This window comes from Bombina bombina, chromosome 7 (assembly GCF_027579735.1).
Source record: "Bombina bombina isolate aBomBom1 chromosome 7, aBomBom1.pri, whole genome shotgun sequence".
Lineage (NCBI taxonomy): Eukaryota > Metazoa > Chordata > Amphibia > Anura > Bombinatoridae > Bombina > Bombina bombina.
This window is the reverse complement of record NC_069505.1, coordinates 215473389-215485996: the sequence shown is the minus strand read 5'-3', so window position 1 is coordinate 215485996 and position 12608 is coordinate 215473389. Positions and strand designations below refer to the sequence as shown.

Below are 12608 nucleotides of genomic sequence, written 5' to 3'. Positions count from 1 at the left end.
TCTCAAGCATCTTTAAAGAAACCCAGACAGACCATAGCATTCCAGTAATAATCACACTCAACAAAGAGAGGTCAACATGATTATTCCTTCATCTGTATAAACAAGTTGTTTAGTCTATGTTACTTCACTCCAAATAGGTAGAAGAGGCGTATGTTTAAGGCAGTGGTATCTGTATATATATATATACTGTATGTATGTATGTATATATATATATATATATACTGGTGAGCAAGTGCAGTATCAGTTGTTGGACTGCTAAAATCAAGAATTACTTAATGCTGATATACGTTTTAATTGTTTTTTTATTATTATTGTAGCACATCATTGGATAAAGGAACAAACTGAACAATCCCAATAAATAAAGGCAAGTTGGCTCTGTCTTTATAATAGACTGCAGTTAAATTTAACAAAACTATTAACTATAATTCTAAAGTTACAGTTTTAACTGAACTGCAGTATTACTTTAGTGGTTGGTATTTCATTTCCTACAAGAATTTTTAAATGAATAACAAGTTTATTCCACAACAACCAATGTATGCTACAATTCCATTATTTGCTTTTAAAATAGATTAGGGAAGGTTGACCCACATCTAAGTCAAATTCAAGCCAACAGAACAGGGAATATAACTGCTTTACAAATTTAAAAACTTATAATAAGCAACGGAAAGTCGTATCCAGCTGAATAGTCACTGGATTCTATTTAGTGTACAAAGGAATGTGAAATACAGATCTTAGAATACAACAACATCCTCTGGGTGTTGTTTTTTGTCGAAATATTTTGGCACAATAATAAAATCCCAAACATTTGAGTGTCACTGCTGTCAATGTCTATGTCTTTTTCATTCTAGGTGATGCAGACTGTCTATGAGTTACTTTTTGTCCATGTCCATTGGATTTAAACTCATTTTTGCTGGTCTCTCCCTTGCAGGTGATTGAGCTTTGTTTCAATACAGAAGTGACTTGTACCACGGAGTAATCCTTATTGTCTTGTGTCCTCCTGGAGTTTGAGAGTGTAGACCCTTTTCCAGTTACCGTGGACTGCAATAAAGAAACAAAATATGAGTAATATTGGTAACAACATATAATATATCAAGAAAAAAACAACTATTGCAGCTAGGTCCAATTTATTTGGAAAGTTTAATTCATATTCATCGGGTTTTATCTTGCTTAACCAATTGATAATAGGAAGTAAATTAGAAAGTTGCTTGAAAATTGATGCTCTATCTGAATCATGAAAGAAAAAATCTGGGTTTCATATCCCTTTATTATTGTGTTTCCTTTGTGTATATTTTTAATGAGATTTGTAACCATTTAAACTGCTTGGGATGAAAATGTTATGTGCTATCTGCTCAAATATAAAGTAATGAAGTTTTATCATAACCTCAAACACCCAATATATCTGAATACACCCCTGCTTTTACTTAGACTGAGGACTTAATCGGAGAAAGAAAATGCTATGGTCTTTGACATTTCTAACATATTATCCTTTATAAAATTAAACAGAGAGACATTAGGCTCAGTGGATGAAGCCCCTCAACCTTATACCTCTAGGAAAAAGTAAATGTCAATATAACTGATTTATTTCCAGTTTCCATCTTTGTAAAGGATTAATTGGGAGGAACATGAGAAACACTTACTGGTCCCAGATAAATGTGTCCTTCACCTAACACAATTGTAATAACTAGACTGTCAAAACATACTAAATATTTTGTAACATTTAAAGACACCTTGAAAAGGGACATGGAATTAAACCTTAAAAAAATGTATTTGCATCTGGGAGGAACATTTCACGTCATAACAGTGTGATGCCTCAGTTATTTATGCAGCAGAAAGCTGGTCCACTTCAGAAGAGAGTGAATCTGTTTTTTTCTTATGCTCAATTTGATCATATTTGGTAGTTTACAACAAGTTATTTTTAATGGATCTGTTATAATTGAATACTTCTAGTATGGTAAAAAGTTTACTCTGGTTGAAGTATTGGGAAGTGGGCTCCAGCTAAAATGTAAACTAGTAAAATACTTCATTTTGAATTTTATACACTATTTACTGGATCAGTTAATCTCTAGCAGATCTGGGAGCAAGAGTGCATTTTACCTCAGCCCTTTAAAGCTAGAAACTTACATCTTATAACTTCAGACAGAAGTCTTAGTTTAATTTCAGATGACAACAATCGAAAGAAACATTTTGTTCCCAAGTGTGGAATTCTCCTGTGTTGAGGTAGGAAAGATTCCTATCATCTGTTCTTTAACGATAGCTACAACAGAATTTAGTATTTACTCAAGTAAAACTGGTCCATACTTAATATAGTGCTTGGGTCAAAATAAGCTTGCTGCAAACAATTTAAAGAAAAACTTATATCTATTACATTAACCAGCGAACATACGGGAGGATATTTATTATCTTGCTCTCTTAAGTTTGTCATGAATTTTGCCCTCACGTGAGTATTTTTTTTTCCCTCTTTCTTTTTTTTTCTCTTCAATCTGTTCACTGCTTTTAGGCAAACTATCCTGGTAGTAGGAGGTGTTTAATACTATAGAGGAGTGGTGGGTTTAACTTTGTAGCATATATGTTGCTAGCTTACCAAAGGTAAATGAAACAGAGCCAATCAACTTAGCAAATATAGTTGGTCTGGGCCTAAAATACCTTTATTAATAAATAGCACTATTGAGAATACTACATATTCACTGGAAGGCATAAGACAATAGAGAAAAGGTTTTTTTCTTCAAAAGGATCTCTAGTATATAGATCTGCCGTGGTGATACCAGATTAATTTACTTGCCAATCTTCGCCAACCGCCCTAACTGATGAGTAAGGTTCTTCTTTTTTCACTTCACAGTATTATCCCTTTTTTTTTTTTTTTTTTTATTCGTTCCATATCTTCACAGTCTCACGTGCACTCTTCACCCTCTCCCCCTCTTTTTTTTTTTCCTCTTGATTTCACGGTTTACTAGGGGGTTTCTTTTTCCCCCCTCTTCCTTCACACGGCTTCTCTTCACTCATTGGGGTATTTCTTACTCCTCGCCTTCACTGTAATTTCACAAGCACATGGACAAATTTTTCACTTCACAACCTAAAACCTCTCCCTCAGTTATGGCAGCTAGGCATAGAGAGAAGAAAAACAAGACCATCCTGGAAACCTCGTCAGATATACTGTACCTTCTACCATTATTAATCCAGTACAGACGAACAAAACATTAGACATACAATCATTAGTTGCAAGCATATCTGAAGCCTTGGCCCCTAAATTCGATGCTCTTAAGAATGAGATCAAGCAAGATATCTCTGTATTAACAAACGAAATACTCCAGTTTTCCAACAGACTGACCGAGGCAGAACAAAGAATTTCAGACTTAGAGGACCTTACAGGAGGTCACAATACCAAGCTAGAGGATATAAACTCTAAGCTCTTAAAAGCACAGAAAAAGCTGGAAGACCTGGAGAATCGCTCCAGGAGAAATAATTTCAGAGTGATAGGGGTTCCTGAAGAAAAGCAATACGAAGACCTCAGCCAGCTATTAACAGTTACACTTCCGCAACTCTTACAAATCCCGCAGTCACAATCACACATAGTACTAGAGAGAGCTCATAGATTAGGATGGTTACCTTCCGAGAAAGGGAATTACAGACCCAGGCCAATAATTGCCAAAGTATTAAATAACCAAGATAAACTTAATCTATCTCAGTTATTTAAAAAAATCAACCTATATTTCTTGGCAATGCAAAAATAATGTTTTTTCAAGATTTCTCGGCTGAGACATCAGCCAAGAGGAGAGAACTGGCACCAATATGCACCAAATTAATTAACCAGGGCCACCAAGCTACCTTAATCTATCCAGCTAGACTGAAGATAACAATCGATAACCACACACATTACTTCGAGTCAGCTAGAGATGCAGAAAAATGTATTGCCCAGACATTACCCCCCCAGGTAATACAGGGGTGGAGATATGTAACTAATGCTCAAGAATGCCAGGCTCAAGGTTTGCTATATCAGTAATTACACACATCTCTTTGAGTCAGCTAGAAACGCAGAAAAATGTATCATCCAGATGTTGCTCTCTGGGTAAGACAGAGATGGAGATAGGTAACTATTTCTCAGGAATGTCAGGTTTAAGGCACGTTAAGGCAAGAAAAATAAACACTGATATTGCCTTCCTACAGGAAACCCATTTAAAATTGGAGGAAGTTCTTAAGCTCAAATGCTCATGGGTCAAGGAGGTTCTCTCTTCCGCCAGTGTACAAAGAAAAGGAGGGGTTGCGATTCTCCTAGGAAAGAAGCTAAAATATCAAGTTCTCCATACTAATGCAGACTTAGAGGGAAGGTTCTTAATGGTAAAAATTAAAATAGATAAGGTATTATATACATTCTGTAATATATATGCTCCCAATGTTTTTAGTTTGCCTTTTTGGGAAACACTTCAAGCGAATATTATGACTTATGCGGAGGGCTATTTGATAATAGGAGGGGATTTTAATATGGCACCACAATACCCTCTAGATAGATTAAGACAAAACCTTTCCTGTCCTATAAATAAAAGAGATAATCTATAGTCAAAACTCTTTATTAGACTCTTCCAGAACCATAGGGTTAGAGATATTTGGAGGTCACAGAATCCCGATTCTAGAGACTTCACCTGTCTTTCTAAGGCACATAAGTCACTTTCAAGGATCGATCTATTCCTCTTAGATGAAAGGCTGTGTAAATTAAAATTGGTTTCTGGAATTCTTCCTATATGTATCTCAGACCATGCCCCTATTTTCCTTGATTTTCAGCCTAGTGATCTTGTTCCAAGAAATAGTCAGTTCTACTTTCCAGTTTACTTGGCATCAGATCTCAAGTCTAAAAACTGGCTTAAATCTAAGTTTGAAGAGTTTATCTCTTTTAATTGTGATTATATCAATTGTCCTACTATTCTTTGGGAAACTGCGAAGGCAGTACTTGGGGGGGGGGGGGGATTCTAGCTTATAGCATAAGCAGGACAAAGAAATTCAAACTTAGGGAAAAGGAAATTCTGAAGTCTGTATCTAATTCATACAACTGTTATCTTTTAGAGAAAACATCTGAGAGCTGGGCACGATATACTCATGCATTAAAGGAAAGGGATTCCTTTCTTTTATATCGGACTTCTCAGAAAGACCTAAGATTTCAGGCTAAGTTATTGAGACATGGAAATAAAACAGGAAAACTCCTTGCTAGCTTAGTTAAAAGGGATATAGGTTCATCTTTGATTGATTTTTTACGTGAAGAAGACAAAACATTAGCAACGACAGAAGAACTCCTGCAGACCTTCTCAAAATACTGAATTCAAATAGTGGAGACAGCACACCTGTATCTTCTTTAGTGGGGCACGGAGTAACAGACTTGCCAAGTCTCTGACCTATATACAAAAAAAAACTCACAAGAATAATTTGCTGCAATATGGCAGCTGCCATCCAGAGAGTGTGTTCAAGGCAATACCCAAGAGCCAGTTCACTAGAGTAAAGAGGATTGTCTCAGATGGTAATAAATGCAAGCAAAGATTAGGAGAAATGGCTAATAAATTTATTGCAAGGAAATATCCAAGAAAATTAATAGCAGAACAATTAGCAAATGTGGAGGATGGCTCTAAACAAGGCCAAAAACAAACAGGCAAAAAGGGTGAGAATGATGTGATATTTGTAATGCAACATAACAGGTTCAGTCAAAGGATTGCCGGTGTTTTAATGAAACACTGGCATATAATAAGGGAATGCAATCCACAAGATGAAGAATTTAAAAAGGAACCGATGGTGGCATATAAGAGAAATAGAAGTATTAAGGATTTGATTGTACATACTGACATAGGTTCTGGAAAGAGAAATGTCCAATTAACAATAGGTAGCAGCAATAATGGATGTTATCCATGTTTGAACTGCAGCCACTATAGCTCCATGATAAAAGGGAAAAACATTTATCATCCAACCAGTGGAAGAAAGTTTGTAATAAATAAATACTTTACATGCAGAACAACTTTTGCTATTTACATGATCAAGTGTCCATGTGGACTTATCTATATTGGCGAGACCTGCAGAGAGGTAAGGGAGAGGATAACAGAACATAAATCCAATATAAGATGCAAGAACAAAGAGGCTCCAGTGTCCTCTCACTTCCTCTCTGCAGGTCATAATATTAGTCAGCTTAGATTCCTAGTCATAGACCAGGTAATGAAACCAAGGAGGAGGGGGGGGGGTGATAGAGAACATCTCCTAAAAATTAGGGAGATGTTCTGGATTCATAAACTAGATTGCCTAACCGCCAAGGGTCTGAACAAAGACTTTGACTGGAGTCTGTTTTATTGATCTTTATTAACTGATTTTTACATCACATATGGATAGGTCAGGAAAATACACCTTTCTCACATATATATATAAAGAATTTTGGATAACAAGTTATTTTTTGCTATGTAAAGGTAAAGAAAGAAAAAAAAGTTTCTCTTTAAAGCAAATTTTCCTTAACAATATACATTCTGCTTAATGATAAATTCTTTAATGATGAAAATGTACTCTGCAGATTAATTCCCAATTGCTCTGGCATTGTAGATGTTTGGATTTTATGCTCCTCTTTTTAGATTGTATATAGGTTTTTATGTTTTATGTTATTATTTTAAATGATATACAGATGTCGTTCACCCATTCCATTTAAAAAACATTAAAAGACATTAGGAATAAAGAATTGATGTACTATGCTTTTCATCCACAAGATGTCACTGTTGCAACTGCAATAGCTATGTTTTTTATGGAATGGGTTAATGAATAACAGGTGAAGGTATAAAAAGCAGGAACCTGTATAACTAAAATGTACATGACTAAGAGCCTAGTGCAGGCTTGAAACGTTGTATGTGTTATTGGGACCCAAAATGAAAGAATAAAGGTCTTTTAATGAAGCTGGTGGCTGGAGTTTTTTGAAATTTATGGATACTTCTCAAAATACTACCAGGACCTGTATTCCCTTAAAAATTCAAACAATTCCCGATATTAGCACCTGATTTAGTCGAAACACTCAATCTTCCTATTTCCAAGCTTGAAGTGTCCAGAGCAATTCAAGATCTCTCTCTGAATAAAGCTCCGGGCCCGGACGCCCTTCCCAATGAATTCTACAAGATAGCATCCCCGGTAATTGTGCCACATTTAACCTCACTGTATAACGATATTTATATAAAAGGTAACTCCCCCTCTTCCAGCTTTGCTGCTTCTTATACTACCCTAATTCTTAAGAAGGGAAGGATCCCGATAAGAAGGAATCATATAGGCCCATAGCCTTGCTGAATTTGGACTACAAGATATTTACCTCTATCTTAGTGGTGAGATTTCAAGCCCTTCTTCCCAGTATTATTCATAAGGATCAGGCAGGCTTCATGTACAAACGAATCTCTTCAGCTAAAATAAGGGAGGTGTTCCTTACCATAGACTACTTTAAAACCAGGGAGAGACTGGGGAGTGGAGAGGAAGGGGACATCTCTGACTCAGCAATTATTTCAATAGATGCTGAAAAAGCCTTTGATTCTGTTCACTATGACCATCTATTATACTCTCTTCAGCGGTTTGGCCTTTACGGTAATTTTTTAAATTTTATTAATAATCTATACAATGTAGCCTCCACAAAAATCTTAGTTAATGGTTTGTTTTCTCCAGATATCCTGTTGAGAAGAGGAACTCGGCAGGGAGGTCCCCTTTCCCCTCTTCTTTTTAACATCTCCATTGAACCTCTCGCTATCTGTGTTAGACATCACCTTGAAGGGATTAGGATTGGCAAAAAGGAACTGAAAATAGCTCTATATGCTGACGATATTCTCATATATATCACAAATACTTCCATTAATATTCCCAAGCTTTTATCAATTATTGATCAGTTTGGCTCTTTCTCTGGCTATAGGGCAAATACCACAAAAACTGAGCTCCTGTGGATTAAGCAACCCAATGAATCACTTGTAAACATGCCATTTAGAGTAGTCTCTGGATCTTTTAGGTACCTGGGCATTGCAATATCTGCTAATCCGGATACTTGGTATAGCCTTAACATTCTCCCAGTTTTGAATAAAATTAAGGAGAGTCTGAAAAACTGGCAAAATCTTCCCCTCTCTTTGTCAGGCCGTATAGCTCTCTATAAAATGGTCTGTCTCCCTAAGTTATTATATGTTCTCCAGAACACTCCATTGATCCTTAAGGGAAAAGACGTTTTAATATTCAACACAGTTTTGAGAAACTTTATCTGGCAAAACAAAAAAAAACAGAATTTCTTTGTCTAAACTTTCTCTTCCTAGAAAATTTGCAGGGCTAGATACTAGATATCAAGATATATAACTACGCCTTTCTGGCACGGTTAATTATGGATTGGATCTTTGCAAGAGACTACGTTACTGATAATGAACTTGAGAGAAGTGTAATGTATCTTCTGTATAAACTTCTGGATTCAGATCATAGGGTATCCAAATACATGCCATTATCAGGCAACCCTCAATTTCAAGCTGGTCTCCAACTATCATCTTTTCAGAGGTGGAATAGTTTAGGTTTAAATAATGTTTCCCAACTGTTAGATTTTGATAGGAGATGTATTAAAACCTTCCGTTCTCTCAGGGGGGAGTTTAATCTCCCTCAAAAAGACTTTTTTGCGTACTTACAAGCAAGGCATTTTGCGCTTAATTTAACAAGTAACTTCGGCTGGAATTGGACTCTGGGGAGGATAGAGAAATGGCTTGTCCTAGTTAAAAATGGATATATGTCAGTTTCCCCTTACTATCAAGCCCTGAGTTCCATAAATGGTGGATACTAGTCTTATTCAATCTTCAATTCTTGAAGTAACGCAAATAACTCTTTCCTCCTCATGGAGAGAATCTCATATCAAACTACTTCTTATGACTTTCTTTACTCCTGAGAAAGGTTCTAGGTGTGGAAATCTCAACTATAACTGCTGTCCTAGATGCTCCTTGCATTCAGCCAGTCTTGTACATATGTTCTGGGATTGCCCAAGGAACCAATATTTTTGGATTAAATTACAATATTGGCTTAATAAAACATTAGGGATCTCCTCTCTGTCTTTAACGGTATCGCACATATTGTACCTCTGGAAGGATCCGGAGGAACGGCAAGTTAACATTAAAATTGACAACATGGCCATTTTAGCAGCTCGATATTTAATCCTCAAAAAATGGAAAGGAAAGGTGACCCCCAGTATCCCAGAGGTTAAAAATTGCTTAAAAAAACAATGTATTCTTGAACAGATGGATACTAATTTAAATGATGAATGGGATGCTACTGCATTTTTTTTAAGTGGTCAGTTTTTATGAAATCTTTACCCCCGAATGAAATTGATCACTTAATTTATCCATTTAGAACTTGTGCTGCTCGGTATATGGTAACAAGTCTGCCTTCCCCATTTTCTTCTCTTTCCCTTTTCTCCCCCCTCCCCCCCCCCCCTTTTTGTTTTGTTTTGTTCTGTTTTATTTTATTTGGCTTAGTCTGGAGCTATTTTCCTGGCCCTTCTGGGCCGGGTACGGATATGGTTCATCGCTGTCTATAGGGGCTGCAGCCAAGTGTCCTATGTGGCTGTGTTAAGAAAAAAAAACCTCAACAGAGTATCACATAGATATTTGGAGATGCAGTTGAGTTCATATAACAGGATTAGGGTGGCTCAAATATGAGAACCTACAATGGCTGTTTATTTTTCACTTGAGAGGGAAAATATCAGTAGGGGCACTATATTGTACTTTGGTTTAAAACTCAGAAGGAGACATCTCTGCTAGGGTACAAAATCCTTGGATATATGTACGCCAGTAAATGTTTTTACTTGTCAGATGTACTCTTCTTTTTTTCTATTCTTTATGGTTTATGGTTAATGCAAAAAATTTTTTATTTATTTATTTTGCTTTCTTTGTCAAGCACCCTGAGAGGTGCTTCATTTTTGTTTTTTCTCTGTTTATCTATTTGTGACTACATATGTTTAAGTCAAAGTGTATACTCTGTTGGATACAAAATAAAGATATTTAAAAGAAATAAAAGCTTGTAACACTGGCCCTCAAACACAAATCAACTTGCAAGGAACAACTATAAGGTTTATGTTAGACAACACAACACATATACATCTCAGACATCAGGGACGAACACAAAGTACCTAGTTAACCACTTAATTTTGTATTTGGGCTTAGGTAAACCCAACTAATTTAAAACCAGTGTGCCTCTTGTGGAACTTAGAACACACCAAACAGACTGGAAAGTGAACAGAACAGTATTTCTGTAACCAGTGGAATATTGCCCATTGGCAAGTTCCAGAGTTCTGTATATACCATCAGCTGAATCTCTGGGAATAAATATTGTTATTCAGAGATGGGATGCTAATCTTGTTTATGTGTTTCCTACAAACCTCAGTGATTTCCGGAATAAAAAGATTGTGGTTTTCCACTACTCTAAAAGTTAGCATTGGAACCTTCATGGATGATTCATATCTTTCATGAGTACATCATGGAACATTACTGCAGCACAAACATCAAAGGTTTCAAATAGAAACTTAAATCCAGCAACTTAATATTACAGATTAAGACATTTAGACCAGATTTTAAAGCATGGATATATGGTTTTGAACAATAAACTTTTGCATAATTTAGGCTTTCCATTAAATACTTTGTTATCTCATAAGGTCATACAAATAGGAATGCTCCTGATGAGACCATAGTTTCCAGCTGTACTGTACAAAGCCTATCATCTTGATAACGTTCTAGTTCCTATAGGGCTTACGGTTCACTGTACTAAAGCTGTCTGTACATCCTGGGCAGATTAATTAGATTTAATTCTGAATGATGAAAAGTAGCAGTCTGGAAGACACCTCAGTTTCTCATACATGAAAAGTTGGATAAAATACTTTTTCTGTATATGGAGGATGCAAAATCCCGATGTTAGAGAGTACACCTGCTTATCCAAAGCTCATAAAACGCTATCAAGAATTGATCTTTTTCTGATAGACGAAAGACTGTGTACATTTGAGATTAAAGCAAAAATACTTCCTATATGCTTGTCTGATCATGGTCCGATTACCCTAGACCTCCAGGACAAGCAGCTCAAATTCAAGTCAAATCGTTTTTTTTTCCCTTCCTTCTTAGCATCAGATATGAAATTTAAGAACTGGCTTAGAGTCAAGTTTAACGATTATGTCCTCTGTAACTCAGAATATAGAGACCATCCTGCCATATTTTGGGAGGCAGCAAAGGCTGTAATAAGAGGTGTAATCATAGCCTATTTGGCTATACTAAATAGAAAAATGCAACAAAGAGAAAAGGAATTAACTAATGCAATAACAAATGCATACAATCGATTCCTCCTTGACTAAAACTCAGCTAACTGGAATAAATATAATAGTGCAAAAAGCAATAAAGATGCTTTTTTGTTATATAGAGAAATCCAGAAAGAATTAAAATTACAGTCTAAACTATATAAATATGGTAATAAATCTGGGAAATTATTAGCTAAACTGGTCAAAAGCGAAAAAAAAAACCCTCGTTAATTGAGAAACTAGTTCTAGGGGAGAAGGAAATACTTAAACACGAGGAAATAGCGGAAGAATTGGAAAAATATTATCAAGAACTGTATTCCTCCAGACCCTCTGATCCAGTTCGAGCAGAAGACTTCTGGAGTAAAATTTCAGTTCCCAAAATATCTACTGATATATCTGAAACTCTTAACGCTCAAATCACAGAGGAAGAAATTAAGAAAACTATCTCTGACCTCGCCCTGAATAAAACCTCTGGGCCGGATGGGCTGCCAAATGAATTGTATAAAATTCTATCTTCAGAGATATCATTACATCTTTGTAAACTATATAACTCTATGTACATAAATGGAGAAGAGATGACGAAATCTTTTTCATCCTCCTACACAACTCTAATACTCAAAAGCGGGAAGGATCCAACCTTAAGGGAGTCATATAGGCCAATTGCCTTACTAAACTCTGATTATAAGATTTTTACATCAATTCTTGCCCAAAGGCTACAAAAAATATTAGGTGATATCGTTCATAAAGACCAAGCCGGATTCTTAAACTCTCGAAACTCCTCAGCAAAAATCAGAGAAATATTGGTAACATCAGAATACTTTTTCTATAAGGGGGAGGAGGGGAGGAGGGGGGAAAGGACCCCGCCAGATCTAGCGGTTATTTCAGTTGATGCCGAGAAGGCCTTTGACTCGGTTCAATATGATCACCTTTTTTTTTCCTTAGAAAAGTTTGGGTTCACAGGAGGGTTTCTTGATTTTATTAGAAATCTATATAATCAGCCTTATACGAGGCTAATTGTAAATAATCTACTCTCCCCCCAAATTGTATTAGGCAGGGGAACTCGTCAGGGATGCCCCCTCTCCCCCCTCCTCTTCAACCTTTGTATTGAACCCCTGGCAATTGCGATCAGGCAACAACTTGAAGGCATTAAAATAGGGGATTATGAAATAAAGTTAGCTTTGTATGCAGATGATATTCTTATATATTTATCAAATAGCAAAATCAATCTCCCTAAATTATTACAAATCATTGGCCAATTTGGCTCCTTTTCGGGCTATAAAGTAAACACTACAAAGTCAGAACTATTTTGGCTTAGGAAAAACAACTCTTC

The 12608-nt window shown here is 36.1% G+C and overlaps 1 protein-coding gene across 1 annotated transcript in view; it reads right to left on the bottom strand.

Moving 5' to 3' along the window:
- Window positions 1-284: 284 nt before the first annotated feature.
- Window positions 285-12608, bottom strand: part of STK33 (serine/threonine kinase 33) — a 252991-nt gene continuing 240667 nt past the window's right edge. Inside the window, exon 13 of the mRNA XM_053720610.1 lies at window positions 285-1038. Coding sequence (XP_053576585.1) covers window positions 829-1038 — 210 coding nt within the window. The 3' untranslated portion in view covers window positions 285-828. The remainder of the gene's footprint in view (window positions 1039-12608) is intronic.